At 44.1% G+C, this 14,106-nt stretch overlaps 1 protein-coding gene across 1 annotated transcript in view; it reads left to right on the forward strand.

Annotated features, from left to right (window-relative positions):
• Window positions 1-14,106, forward strand: part of gbf1 (golgi brefeldin A resistant guanine nucleotide exchange factor 1) — a 61,906-nt gene extending 47,800 nt beyond the window's left edge. Inside the window, exons 22-40 of the mRNA XM_055227126.1 lie at window positions 118-354; window positions 1,432-1,525; window positions 2,231-2,407; window positions 3,178-3,242; window positions 3,515-3,638; window positions 4,095-4,166; window positions 4,417-4,511; window positions 4,692-4,845; window positions 4,957-5,182; window positions 5,640-5,791; window positions 6,712-7,027; window positions 7,259-7,467; window positions 9,163-9,313; window positions 10,067-10,197; window positions 10,514-10,615; window positions 11,360-11,473; window positions 11,754-11,931; window positions 13,185-13,355; window positions 13,563-14,106. Coding sequence (XP_055083101.1) covers window positions 118-354; window positions 1,432-1,525; window positions 2,231-2,407; window positions 3,178-3,242; window positions 3,515-3,638; window positions 4,095-4,166; window positions 4,417-4,511; window positions 4,692-4,845; window positions 4,957-5,182; window positions 5,640-5,791; window positions 6,712-7,027; window positions 7,259-7,467; window positions 9,163-9,313; window positions 10,067-10,197; window positions 10,514-10,615; window positions 11,360-11,473; window positions 11,754-11,931; window positions 13,185-13,355; window positions 13,563-13,828 — 3,034 coding nt within the window. The 3' untranslated portion in view covers window positions 13,829-14,106. The remainder of the gene's footprint in view (window positions 1-117; window positions 355-1,431; window positions 1,526-2,230; window positions 2,408-3,177; window positions 3,243-3,514; window positions 3,639-4,094; window positions 4,167-4,416; window positions 4,512-4,691; window positions 4,846-4,956; window positions 5,183-5,639; window positions 5,792-6,711; window positions 7,028-7,258; window positions 7,468-9,162; window positions 9,314-10,066; window positions 10,198-10,513; window positions 10,616-11,359; window positions 11,474-11,753; window positions 11,932-13,184; window positions 13,356-13,562) is intronic.

Genomic DNA, 14,106 nt, shown 5'->3' on the forward strand with positions numbered 1-14,106 from the left:
TAGGCTGGGTTTAGACTAGGATTAGGCTGGGTTTAGACTGAGGTTTGTCCAGGTTTAGATTGGGTTTAGACTGGGTTCAGTCCGGGTTCACACCTTGTTTCTCTCTTGTTCCTGTAGGACAGAGGAGATTGTGATGCCAGATGAACAGACTGGTTTGGTGAAGGAGAATTATGTGTGGAGTGTGTTACTCCACCGGGGGGCATCACCCGAGGGCATGTTCCTGCGTGTTCCTCCTGGTTCCTATGACAACGACCTTTTCTCCATGACCTGGGGCCCCTCCATCGCCGCGCTGTCCTACGTCTACGACAAGAGCCTGGATGAGAGCATCCTGCAGAAGGCTCTCACCGGCTTCAGGTCTGGTCTTGATTTAGTACTGGTTTAGAACCTGGTTTAGACCCTGGTATATTTATGATTATTGGAGTCATTGGACGATTGGACAAAACCATCACTGTGCTCTGGACAGTGTGCTCTGTCATTAATCGCAATAAAAAAAAGGTCTGCAATTAATCGTTCGTGGCATTTTTTTAATAATCGTGCACACGATTATAATCGCCTTTACGGCACCAGACTGCCTCATGTTTCCGGTTTCAATACAATGTTCAGATGTTAGTTCTGGTGTTTGTCCACAAGGGGGCCCTCTATCACAGCAATGAAACTTGTTAGTTTTTGTGCCGATTCTGAATTGGGGATGGTTCAGTCACAGTCATGGCCAGGTAGGCAGTGGATCTGGATCCCAGTGATGGCACTCATTCATATCCTCCACTTAGGAAGGTGAAATCTGATGTGTGGAATTATTATGGATTTGAAAAACAAGACCAACAAGGAAAAATCTGCAGAGCCTGCTGAAAAAATATATACGGCTCCAAGGGCAAACACCACCAACTTATAAGCACATTTGCGAGAAAACCATCCTGCATCGTCCAACTTGAGCCAAAAATATTCATCGCAAGTTACATTCAGTAGTTTATTTCACTTTTTTTTTTTTGTTAGTTTGGATTTGTATGAATTGGTGTTTGTGTCGACTTTGCTATCACTACGTTAGCTCAAGGTGAACAGCATTTTGTACAGTTGATAGTACAGCTTGCTAGCAGCAGTGCATGGTTTTACAGCCATGAATTAATCTGAATACCTAAACCTTCTAGGACCTGGTGTCCACATTATGGGTTGTCTAGGCCACAATAAAAAAATTTTCTCTACACGGTCCTGGTGTCCACATATGAGGACATTATACTGCCTTGGTTTAATAATTACCATGATAATATCGTTAATCGCAATTATTTTGCTCACAATAATCGTGAGTCTAAATTTGAATATTGTCCCATCCCTACTCTGGACTGTGTGCGGTGGTCTGTGTGCGGTGGATACTCTGCGCTGGACATCGCACTCTCTATGTCTGAGTCTGGTCTGAATCTTGTTTTTTTTTGTTTGCAGAAAATGTGCAACGATCGCGGCTCACTATGGCTTCAGTGATGTCTTTGATAATCTCATCATCTCCCTCTGCAAGTTCACCACGCTCAGCAGTGAGGTACTACCAGTACTATGAATACAAGGGTCTGTCATTTATCGTGGGGTTACGTTCTAAAAATAACCAACAATAGACAAAATCCACTAAGTAGCTTTATTTTTTTACAATTATTATATATGTTTTAAGGCTGTAAAACCCCTCACCACACACTTTATACAGAGAGAAAACTTGCAAACACTCAGGAGAGTGCTGCAGGGACTAGGGCTCCCTGCAGCACTTACACAGAAGTGTCTTTGTATTGTCCTATACCACCCCCTACAGGGCACTGGTGTTTGTGATTTTAGTTTTGGAGTAAAATTCTTCTTGGATTCCCTGCAGTGTTTTCAGGCTGCAGTACAGTGTGTTCAGTCAGCAGTATGCAATACAGTGTTTTCAGTCTACAGTATAGTGTGTTTAGTCTGCAGTACAGGCCCTTTAAGTTTGTAGAGGCACATTTGGTAAATGATAACCAGATCAGATTTGTACTGGCTAATATCTTAATAATATCTTATCTCATGTTTTTTTCTTTAAACTCAAAGTAGTTTCTTATTAATGATCAAAACTCCAAACTCGTGATCAGTTTTGATGTGAGGTGTATCGGGTATTTGATTTTTGACCTTTGGCTCATCTCCAGAGTTCTGAGCAGAGTTTCGGGCCTCTGTAGTAACAGTTCACATCCACAGTACTTGATCTGTAATCTCATTGTGTCTCGTCTCTGTCCTTCAGTCGGTGGAAAACCTGCCCACAGTATTCGGCAGTAACGCCAAAGCACAAACCGCGGCCAAAACAGTTTTTGACCTGTCCCATCGCCACGGCAACATCCTAAGAGAGGGTTGGAAGAACATCATGGAGTCGATGCTGCAGCTATTCAGAGCAGAACTACTGCCAAAGGCTATGCTAGAGGTACAAGTACTACTATCCCACTACAGACACATACATACATACATACATACAGCTATTCAGAGCAGAACTACTGCCTAACGCCATGTTAGATGTACAATTACTACTACTACTACTACTACTACTACTACTACTACTACTACTACTACTACTACTACTACTACTACTACTACTACTACTACTACTACTACTACTACTACTACTACTACTACTACTACTACTACTACTACTACTGACATACATGCAGCTGTTCAAAGCAGAACTACTGCCTAAAGCTATGCTACAGGTACAAGTACTACAAATACTGCTACTACTACATACACATACATATAGCCATTTAGAATAGAACTACTACCAAAGGCCATGTTAGAGGTATTAATATTACAAATCTGCAAATATTACTATTACAATAGTGGCCTGTACCTGTAACAGTGCTTCTACAGCTGTTCAGATTCAAACTGCTTCCCAAAGATGTAAAAATTCTCCTACCAACACTAGTACTACAAATCCTAATGCAGTACATGCAGCTATTCAGAAGTAAATATCTGTCAGAAACATATTAGAGGGAGAAAGTCTCTAAAATATTATTATTAGCATATATCTCTGACCATGTTTTGAAAGTATGTAAAACACAGTAATTGTAATAATAATATAGTAATAGTATTTTTATAGTATTTTTTTAAACATGTAACAAAATACAGCAGTGATGGGGAATCCTGTTTTGTACTGTGGCTCCCTCTGCTGCTCACTCTCAGCACTGCAATCTTTTTCAGGTCGAGGATTTTGTGGAACCGAACGGAAAAATCTCACTCCAGAGAGAAGAGACTCCATCAAACAGGTACAACACTGCTCCCTACAATCCCCTTCAGTCTAATACAAATGGGTACAGTTGAACAGGGTGCTTTGTTGTAATGACGTTTACGGCGACGTCAGCTCCCATTGGGCACTGCAGTTTTCAAGTCAGCAGACTTGCTTCTTTTCTTAAGTCGTTTTAAATGAATATTGTGATTTAAAATGTGCTAATTATAACATAATGATCCACGGGTGTCAGAGATTAGAACTATATGGCAGACAGAATAGGTCTGATTTAATCTCCTATGTGTCTGTCAGAGGAGAGTCGGCTGTGCTGAGCTTCGTGAACTGGCTCACTCTGAGCGGAGCCGAACCCTCAGGACTCAGAGGACCTTCAACTGAAAACCAAGAGGCCAAACAGCAGGCCATCCTCTGCATCAAGGTGAATTATCCTCTGCGTCAAGGTGACAGACAAGGTTAAGGTTAAGGTACACATTCTTGTTCCTGTGAGGAATTGTCTTTGAAACTGAGGACCATCTCTGGATCTTGGTCTAGTCTTGGTCAGGACTAACTTAGCTGGACAATCTGATGTATTGTGCATGTTTTCGGTTGATGGGGAAAACTAGAGGAAACCCACACAGACACAGGGAGATATATGTATAGGCTTCATTATGAGTTCTATTGGAAGTGATTGACTGAGGGTTAGTCAGAGGGAGGCAGGTCTGTCTCTGTCAAAAAAACATGGTGGCTCATAGGGTTTGGTTCAGCAGGCTTGGCATTCTCTGTACCAGGTTACTCCTCTGCGTCAGTGTAAATGGTGTAATCTAAGAGCCACTCGACACTCATCTGTTTTTCTGAAGTCATATTTGTTTTGTTAATATGACCTTTGTGGTTTCAGCTGTGTGACCCGGAGAAGCTGATCACCGAGAGCAAGTTTCTGCAGCTGGAGTCTCTGCAGGAGCTCATGAAGGTTTCATATTTATACTTTATATTTATATTATTATTCAGACTGAGATTGCACAGTAGAGACGGTCCACTTTCACTTTGGCTGCTTCACCCACCTCGTCTGTCAGACCTCACCTTTGAGACCTCACCTGTCAGACCTCATGTGTCCATGAGAGCCACATCTGCACTTCATCACATGCAGCATTATTATTCAGACAGTTTATTAAGTATTTTTCATGAGCTGGTTTTAAATCTGTTCTGTTTACTATTTCCAGGCTCTGATCTCAGTGACTCCAGATGAGGAGACATATGACGAAGAGGACGCAGCCTTCTGTTTGGAGATGCTGCTGCGAATTGTTCTTGAAAACAGGTGAGACCGAACTGTTAGACCGGACTAAACTTAGACCTGGTTCAGACCTGGTTCAGACCTGGTTCAGACCTGGTTCAGACCTGGTTCAGACCTGGTTCAGACCTGGTTCAGACCTGGTTCAGACCTGGTTCAGACCTGGTTCAGACCTGGTTCAGACCTGTATGTTCTCTGTTCCTTCAGGGATCGTGTGGCCTGTGTGTGGCAGACTGTGAGGGACCATCTGTACCAGCTCTGTGTCCAGGCCAACGACAGCTGCTTCCTGGTGGAGCGGGCCGTGGTGGGATTGCTCCGACTGGCTATCAGACTACTGCGGAGAGAGGACATCAGCTCACAGGTACAAACAGGACTGGACTAGGACTGAGGACTGGGACCAGGGACTTGGACCTAAATCATAAACATAAACATAAACCCGACAGACATGGGTGTGTTTTCTTCCTCCGGTCAGGTGCTACTGTCCCTGCGTCTGCTCCTCATGATGAAGCCTCACGTTTTGAGCAGAGTGAGCAGAGAAGTGTCCTATGGCCTCCACGAACTCCTCAAAACCAATGCCGCAAATATCCACAGCACTGAGCACTGGCACACACTCTTCACCCTCATCGAGTGCATCGGGGCTGGGGTCAGGGCTCCGGCTAGCTTCAGGCTCCAGGCGGCTTCCAGCGACCACGACACAGGTACGGGAGGGCATCTCACACAGACATACAGTGTCTGACATACATGGAGAGCATTTTATATGCAGGAGAGGGAATCCGAGGAGCAAGGAAGGCGTCTGAGGAGCGGGGAGGACATCGGGCACACATGTGAGGGTGTCAGAGGAGCAGAGAGGGCATCTGAGGCACATGGAGGGCATCTGAGGCACATGGAGGGCATCTGAGGCACATGGAGGGCATCTGAGGCACATGGAGGGCATCTGAGGCACATGGAGGGCATCTGAGGCACATGGAGGGCATCTGAGGCACATGGAGGGCATCTGAGGCACATGGAGGGCATCTGATATGCAGAAAGGGACATCTGACACACATGGAGGGAGGGCATCTGACACAAAGGGGAGGGCATCTGATATGCAGCTAGAACATCATTCTTCTTTGTCCCTTCAGGAGTTCAGTCTTATGTCTTCCTATGTCTTTACAGGCGCTCAGTCAGACAGCGAGCTCTCGTCTCACTCTCACTCTGAGCTGGTGGATCGTGGTTACACATCTGACCCTGAGATCTACAACGAAAACAACAAGCCCCGCCTCCCACGCTCCATCACAGACACCGATGTGAGCAGCGGCTGGCTCGTGGTAAGACCTGGACTGAACCAGGACTGGACCAAAATTAAACCAACAGGGCTGAGACTGGGACAGAAACAGAAATGCACACTGAGATGCAACTACAAATAATAGATGATAGATCGGCCCTCTCCAGTGCCGCATACCGTAAGGAAAGGGGGCGCTATTGCGCCCTTAAGGTCCCGCTTTATATTATACCTACTGCCAGCTGAGTGGTGCCATTGGGCCTTCTCTTCTTAAATTTGCCCCTGATGTTTGTGCTACAGAGTTGTGTGCATGTAGGCCTGTGTGGGCATAGAGACGGCAGAGGAAGAAGCGAGTCATTTTGTGTGACTCACATCAGATGACACGTGTGCTCTGCGTGTGTTGGCATGTGTGCTCTGTTTGTATATATAAATGGACATAACTAACGTGCTAGCCGCTGCATTCCAAACAGGAAGTGAGCATGGGCATGCTTCCAGCTCCATCAACTCTGGCTCCAATTCACTTTAAATTAGAAAACTGTCTCATTTTGGACTTTAAATTATTGTATTAACCCGCTCTACATGATCCAGGTGTTTTTTTTTTCATTTCACTATTGTGCCAGTAAATCAAGATATGAACATTAATAACAGAGAAATCAGGCGCTTTCTTTCCCTGAGGTGACTTCCACTAGCGTTAGCAACAGGTTTGATTTACAGCATTGCTAAGTGCTCGCTCTGAGGCTGATGAAGGTAACGTCTGCACTTTGGATTGACTCTTTGGTTGCTATGATACTCGCGGTTGAAATTCCTAATATGGAACTCTGCTCTACATTGGCCCCTATAACTGCTCTAGCCTCGATGAGCTTCATTTGGAGCCTAACGCTGTCGGTGATGTCACACTCACTTAGTCCACTTCTTTTTTGTCTGTAGTGTTGGCCATAACCATGACTCTCTCTCGTCTTTTTGCAGGTTGGTAAAGATGACCTCGAGCTGAAGCCCTCTGTGAACCCAAAACCGGACCCCAAACCAGACCCAAAACCCGGCCCCGGTCTAAGTCCTGTTCTAAACCCGAGTCTGACCCCTAAGCCGGAGGTGAGACACGCGTTGGTGAACCAGTACAGCCTGACGGTGGGACAGGACCTGGGACAACACGACACCAAGTCTCTGCTAAAGTGTGTGGAGACGCTGTCGTTCATCGTGAGGGATGCGGCTCATGTGACTCCTCACAACTTTGAACTGTGTGTGAGAGCCATACGAGTGTTTGTGGAGGCCAGTCTCAACGGAGGTGAGGGACTGGACCGAGACTTGACCAGGGACTTTGACCAGGACTTGTATTATAAATAAAAAAATAAATGGAGACGAAACGGGCAGTCCCAGTGCTGTGTTTTCAGCCCGACCCCTTAGCCCGTAATTTGAAGGAGTAGGGGGACAAAAGAGAATTGGCATTGGGACTCGACCGGGACTCGACCGGGACCACATTTAAACCAAACGCTTACAATGACCTTGTTTGATGTAGGCTACAGAAACCACGACAAGAAGAAGAGCCATAAGTATGACTCATCCAAGTCTCGCCTGAGGAAGAAAAATGGCAGCCGCGAGAAGGAAACAGGAAGTGGAGCACGACGAGGCGGGGGCAGGGCGTCCAACCAGAGACCTTCTCGCTCCCATAGCGACGAGGAGGAGGATGAGGGTGTGCCAGCCAGTTACCACACGGTGTCTTTACAGGTTAGTCAGGACGTAAGTACCGCCCCGTTTCTATGCCTATGTGTCTGTGTGTGTGTCTGTGTGTGTGTCTGTGGGTGTGTGTCTGTGTCCAATGTGTCCCCAAAATGTCCTCCATGTGCCCACTGGTGTCCACACCGGTTCTGTACAGGCAGTATCTTAAACATCCTATATAACACAAAATTGACTCTTGTGAGATTTTAAGTGTCCCATCTGACTATATTTTCTGATGTTGTTTCCTCATCACAAACACACCTGGAGTTGTGTTTTGTTCCATTTACACATGTTTAACACACAAACCCTGCATATTTAGGCTGAGTTCTTCTATGAAACAGAAAACACTCTGTTCCACCTTGTAATGTTATTAAGTGGTAATACAGGAAGCACTCCACTGTGTTTTTAAACTCCATAGACCTTCACTAGAATCGTTTGGATCATTTCAGCTGTGGAATTGCCAATTTTTACTTAACTAAAGGTAAAAGAATCTGTTAACTTGACATCACAAGGTGGAACAGAGCATTTTGAGCTTTGGAGACGTAGACAGACCAATAATAAAGGGTTACTCAAACATGTGTGAATGAATCCAGGTATGTTTCTGAGGAGGTAACAGCATTATAACATGACTAAAGCTCACAAGAGTCAGTTTGTATAATATAGGACCTTTAACTTTGTCCAGTTTGTGTTGATTTGTTGTGATTTAAGACTCACTCTCTGCTCTGTGAGGGCCTGTTATGGGTTCACTTTCATTTGGCTGTCGCTGTTGTTCATATCAGGGTCCTTGTGGAGGTCCTGAGGTAGGGTGGTCTTTGGGGGGCTCCAAGGCCTGTCCTGATAATCAATCAATGTATGAACTTTGATACAGGACAGATGGAACCAGTACATTTTGGGGTCAGGATTTACTTTGTCTTTGTCTTTGTCTTTGTAGTAGGGCACTTTTTGGTATTTTTCTAATATTTTAGCTGTAGAGGGTCAAATGAATAACTTTTATGACTCATTATAGATATAAACCAACCAATAAGTGCTTCATTCTACTATTTACTGCAGCTCATGTTTTTAGAGTAGTTTTGAGTACAATCCCGCTTCAGAGTTATGTCAGTGGTATAAAGTAGTTTCAGTATAATCGTCTATATCATCTTGACCAACATATCACGCTTTAAAACCTGACATGGTGACAGGCCTAAGTCACACAGACGGAGTGCCCCACAAACAGGTGACAGGTCTAAGTGCTCCTCCTGCTGTTTGTCAGAGCAGTGTGTTAACAGAGCTGTTCTGTAAAACGGCTCTAAACACTGTGGTGTAGGTCTGTCACCATAACACATTTTGAAGCACGATTTTTCGCTATGGAGACATTAAACAATAATACTGAAACTATAAAAATCTGTAAAATAACAGCAGGAGAATCCCAGTGAACCATTGTAAATAGACAGTATCATCAAAGTCCTGAGCTGCAACAGATAAACAGCATAGAAAACCATAGGAGTTAGTTATTCTGCCCTCTACAGCTTAAATCTTATATTACAACTAAAATGGCTTAAATCTCCTCACTACTGCAAAGAAAAAATATGATAACTGTTGAGCCCAAAATACTGTTCCCTCTCTCATATCTTGAGCGGAAAGTCGACATAGTGATTTTCTTGACCTCTTGTGGTGTGGACTCTATGAGATAATATTGGTAAAACTGTATCTGTTCTGGTTCAGCTGTTGGACCTTATGCACACGCTCCACACTCGTGCCGCCAACATCTACAGCTCCTGGGCCGAGGAACAGCGACACCTAGAGGCCGAAGGCAAGAAGATCGAGGCAGACTCCCAAACTCTGTGGAGCAGCTGCTGGTGCCCCCTGCTGCAAGGTCTGGGCCCTGCACCACTCTCTGTACAGATCTGTCTGTTCAAACTCCCAACTCAGTCTCTGCACACATAAAAGGCAGTGTTTTTAGTCACATTAATTAAAGCTACAGTATGTACTTTTCCAGTTTTGTTTGTTGCACTGAACGGTATAAAAATATGCACTTACTGTGAGCGGACTTGCCTCTCCACAAACCTGATTCTTATTTGGCCTTTTTTTGCTTGTTTCCATGGAAATGTTGCTCCTTTGCTAGAATATTCCACCATATGTCATTAAACTCTTCTATCTCCATGGAGAAAGTCTGATTTAACTTTCTGTGTCCATGGAATCATGCAGGTGATGTGCCGCCTCCAGAAAGTTGTTATATTGTAGCCTTAAAAAAACTGAAGTAGAATAAATTCTTAGATTTGATAAGACAGAACAACAGGGCGAGAATAGCTGTTTTTTTTTTGTTTTTTTTAACCAAATTCAACAAAATAAGTAAAATTGTGGAACCAGTATAAATAAGTACTTTATATATTTTACTTTACAAATGTTTTTATACTGAGATAAAATCCCCTGGTCCAGAGTCTGAGTGTAAACATGAAGAAAAATGAAAGAATTAGAAATTAAAGCAAACTACTGAACAAAAGAGGCAGAAAGACAAACGGTGCTACAACCTCAAAACACCTCAATTATTTTTTTAAAAAGAGACTTCTGTTTTTCTCCTCTCTTCCTCCTCCTCCTGCTCCTTCCCCTCCTCCTATGCCCCTGTTAGGTATTGCTTGGCTCTGCACTGACGCCCGTCGACAGGTTCGCACGCAGGCTCTCACTTATCTGCAGAGGGCGCTGCTGGTCCACGATCTGCAGACACTGGACGCAGCAGAGTGGGAGTCCTGCTTCAACAAGGCAAGACTGAAAACCTGGTTTAGTCCTGGTATAGATCCAGGATAGTCATGGATTAGTCCTGGTTTTGTCCTGGTTTAGATTCACGGTAGGCCTGGTTTTGTCCTGGTTTAGTCCTGGGTTAGTTAATTTAAATGGTTCTATTTCGACCATAATTAACCTGTAACTGGCCTTTTCTCTCTTTGTACCCTATCATATTGTAGTTTCCTCATAAGAAACAGAGATACTTAAATAACAGTTTAAATACTCTGACACTTCAGACTCACACTGATCCCAGGCTCGTTTTCTGATCACCTGTGTGTCTGTTTGGTTTGAGCAGGTTTTGTTCCCACTCCTCACCAAACTTTTGGAGAACATCAGCCCTGCAGATGTGGGAGGCATGGAGGAGACAAGGATGAGAGCCTGCACTTTGCTCTCTAAGGTAATCCTCCTCAGTACCCCATAAACCACCACCATACAGAGTAGCCCACAAACCACCATCTCACCCTGTACACTGCTCTCAAAGTCACTGCCACCATCTACCATTCTGGGAAAAACGTGGGACTCTTTAGATGAGTTCAAAGTTTAGGTTCAGTCTCAGATGTGAATGTTCGTGGGTTTAAAATGGGACCTGTCAAATTAATCAGATGTGACTTTGATCAAATTAATGTTTCTGCTTCTGTTCTGTCCATTTCACTGTTGGAATTTGTAACTTTCTATTGGTTGATTTAATATTATGTGTAAATCATGTTTAGATCATGTCTGTGTCATGTTTAGGTCATGTTTAGGTCTCATTTATATCCTGTTTAGATCCTGTGTAGCTATTGTTTAGCTCATGTTGAGATCATGTGTAGATAATGTTTAGATCACATTTAAATCACATTTAGGTCATGTTTAGATCATTTCAAGATCATGTGTAGGCCATGTTTAGATAATGTGTGGATCTCTTGTAGTTCACGCCTAGATAACATTTAGATCACATGTAGAACACATGTAGATCATGTATAGATCATGTGTAGATCATGTTTAGGTCAGGTGTAGATCACGTTGAGATCATGTGTAGGTCATGTTTAGATCACTTTTAGATCATGTTTATCTCTAAGAGGTGTCTGCTCCTGTGATTTTGGGCTTTAGAAAAATCCATTGAATTGAATTATTGATAAATCATCTTCTGTGTTATCCACAGGTGTTCCTACAGCACCTGTCGCCTCTGCTGTCCCTGCCAACCTTTGCCGCTCTCTGGCTCACCATCCTGGACTTCATGGATAAGTACATGCACGCCGGCTCCAGTGACCTCCTGGTGAGTGTCGCCGTATAATGTTAGAGTGGTTGTCTGCCACATGTAGCAGAGTGATTAGCCCTCACACCTCACAACAGCAAAGTCCCCTCTGTATGACAGGTTTGGAGAAGGCTCCAGCTGGGTTTAGTAGTCCTGCTACAGTCCTGGTTTAGTCCTAGAACTGTCCCCTCTGTATCTGCCCCCGCCCTAACCCATGTCTCTGCTTGTTCTGCTTGATCTGCCTGTCCCGATTGTTTTGCTATCCCTGATTGTTCTGCTTGTTCTTCTGCTCCTGTTTCAGCTGGAAGCCATCCCAGAGTCTCTGAAGAACATGTTGCTGGTGATGGACACAGCTGGGATCTTCCACAGCTCCGACTCAGGATCTGGATACTCAGATCTCTGGAGCATCACCTGGGAACGCATTGTATGCTTCCTACCCCACCTGAAGGAGGAGCTGTTCAAGCAGACTGTCATCCCAGGTCAGAATATTTAGGGTATTTCACAGACTTCGGCTCATGATTAAGCCTGAGCTCCTACAGGCCGTAGGGCCTATTGCTTTTGCAATGATGAGTGAAGCCCATGCGCTCATCATTGTTAACTGTCCTCTCGCCCGCTGCCCAAGCAACCCATGGTATGGGATATGCATATTTGTTCTTGCATGTTATCATCAACAACGTTATCCAATTTATGTTGATACCTATCACGGTTTGCGTGCGGCGAAGCCACAGACTTCAATCGGAATCTTTCCAATTTTCCACCAGAATTTTTCCAATTTCTAAATTTGCTCCGGTTTGCCCATAAAAAGTCAAATTGGGCTCAAATTCGAATGAATTATAAAACTAAAACTTGTAAAACTACTCATTGTGAAAAAAACGCAATAGCGCCCCCTACAGAATAACAAATAAATTTGCATAGAGGGCCAAAAATTTAGTTTGCCGAAATGTTACGAAAATTCACACAATATTCCATTGTTCATCCCAATCAAAGAAGTAAATGAGATCCATGTTGTATTTTCCATGGTGTTGCCATGGCGATACATGAAAGAGCCCATGTTACCCTAAAGGGAAAATTCCCTACATTTCAAATTAATATAACAGCTTATTAGCTTCATTGAAGAACGTGAAATTTAGCACAGTGACTCTTCAGTTCGTTCCCGTCAAAAAAGTCTGCGGAGCCAAAGTTGTATTTTGCACGGTGTTGCCATGGCGATGCCGGGAAAAACTTATATCATTTTGTCCATCAGTGCTTCCAGTGTGTGTATACTTTGTTTAGTGACTAGTACAGCCCAAAGCCGCAATAAAAAGACAAGTGGCGCATTACAGCCACACTTAGGGAGTGCCAGGGCAGCCGAGTGTGATTCTTTGTTTGCTTTTGAAATGTGTAAATGTGTTTAAAGTACAGATATATTGTATAAGCAGCTTTTGAGGTCAAAATCAGTCCACTGTGTACTGTCTGCATTTAATTGTAGAGTTTTATTGTTAAAGAATCAGGATTTGTGTTGCTCTGGTCTGTGACAGTTGTGAAAAGTGCTTAAAAACTCATCATGGTGTATAATTAGGATGCTCTGAATTCACAAGGTAAGTGAGGAGTAACTTTGGGCCAAACTGTTTAAAATGAACTAGTTCTGTTTTTCATGTTTTAAGGCGCTAAAAATCCGGGACAGAGGCTTTAAATCTTTATGATTTTTTTTTTTTTTTTTTTTTTAAACCTCTCTAAATGTATTCATCCTCAGAGCCTGCGTCTGGCCCTCCTGTGGAGCCTGCAGCCACGCTCAGACCTCCCACTCCCCAGACACCTCCTCCTGCTCATCCCCCCTCCCCCTCCCCTCCTCCTGCTCTCACCCCCCCACAGTCTCAGAGCCCCAGCAGACCTGCATCACCACAAGAGGGCACTACTGTCAACAGTAAGTGTACAAGAGGTTTAGTCGTGGTTTAGTCCTGGTTTTGTGGTCTTGCTATAGTCCAGGTTTAGTTTAGTAGTGGTTTAGTTCTGGTTTAGTCCAGGTTTAGTTTAGTAGTGATTTAGTCCTGGTCTAGTCCTGGTCTAATTTTCATTTAGTCCTGGTCTGGTCCTGGTCTGATTTTAATTCCATTTTTTTTTCCCCCTCCAGTTTCCGAAGCCCCGTCTGCGCCCCCCTCGGCTCAGACTCCTTCCCCTTCTTCTTTTAGCCCCCCTACCTCCTCCCTAAACCCCTCCTCTTCCCCTTTAGGCCCCTCCCCTCTCATCCTGCAGCCACTAGCATCTCCTCTTCAGGTCGGAGTCCCGCCCATGTCGCTGCCAATCATCTTAAACCCCGCCCTCATCGAAGCCACATCTCCGGTCCCACTGCTGCCCCCAGTGAATCGGACTGGGACTGCTCCCGACGAGGTCAAATAATGCGAAACACTACCAAAAAACTGCAGGAAACTACAAACATGGCCGACACCGGAGGTCACATGTGCGGACTGGACCAGAGAATGCCAAGAACCACTCAAGTAAATGGTAGACTGTGATAAATCCCATGTAAAGACTACAAATATGTGGGAGCCATGAAATCTACAAAAATGGCTACTCTTATGAAGACAAGAACTGATCAAACTGAAGATATTCAAAGTAAATTATGAAGAAATGCTGGAATCCTGTGAAATACATCTACATCAACATAAAGGTTTTAA

Source organism: Periophthalmus magnuspinnatus, chromosome 15, assembly GCF_009829125.3.
Source record: "Periophthalmus magnuspinnatus isolate fPerMag1 chromosome 15, fPerMag1.2.pri, whole genome shotgun sequence".
Lineage (NCBI taxonomy): Eukaryota > Metazoa > Chordata > Actinopteri > Gobiiformes > Gobiidae > Periophthalmus > Periophthalmus magnuspinnatus.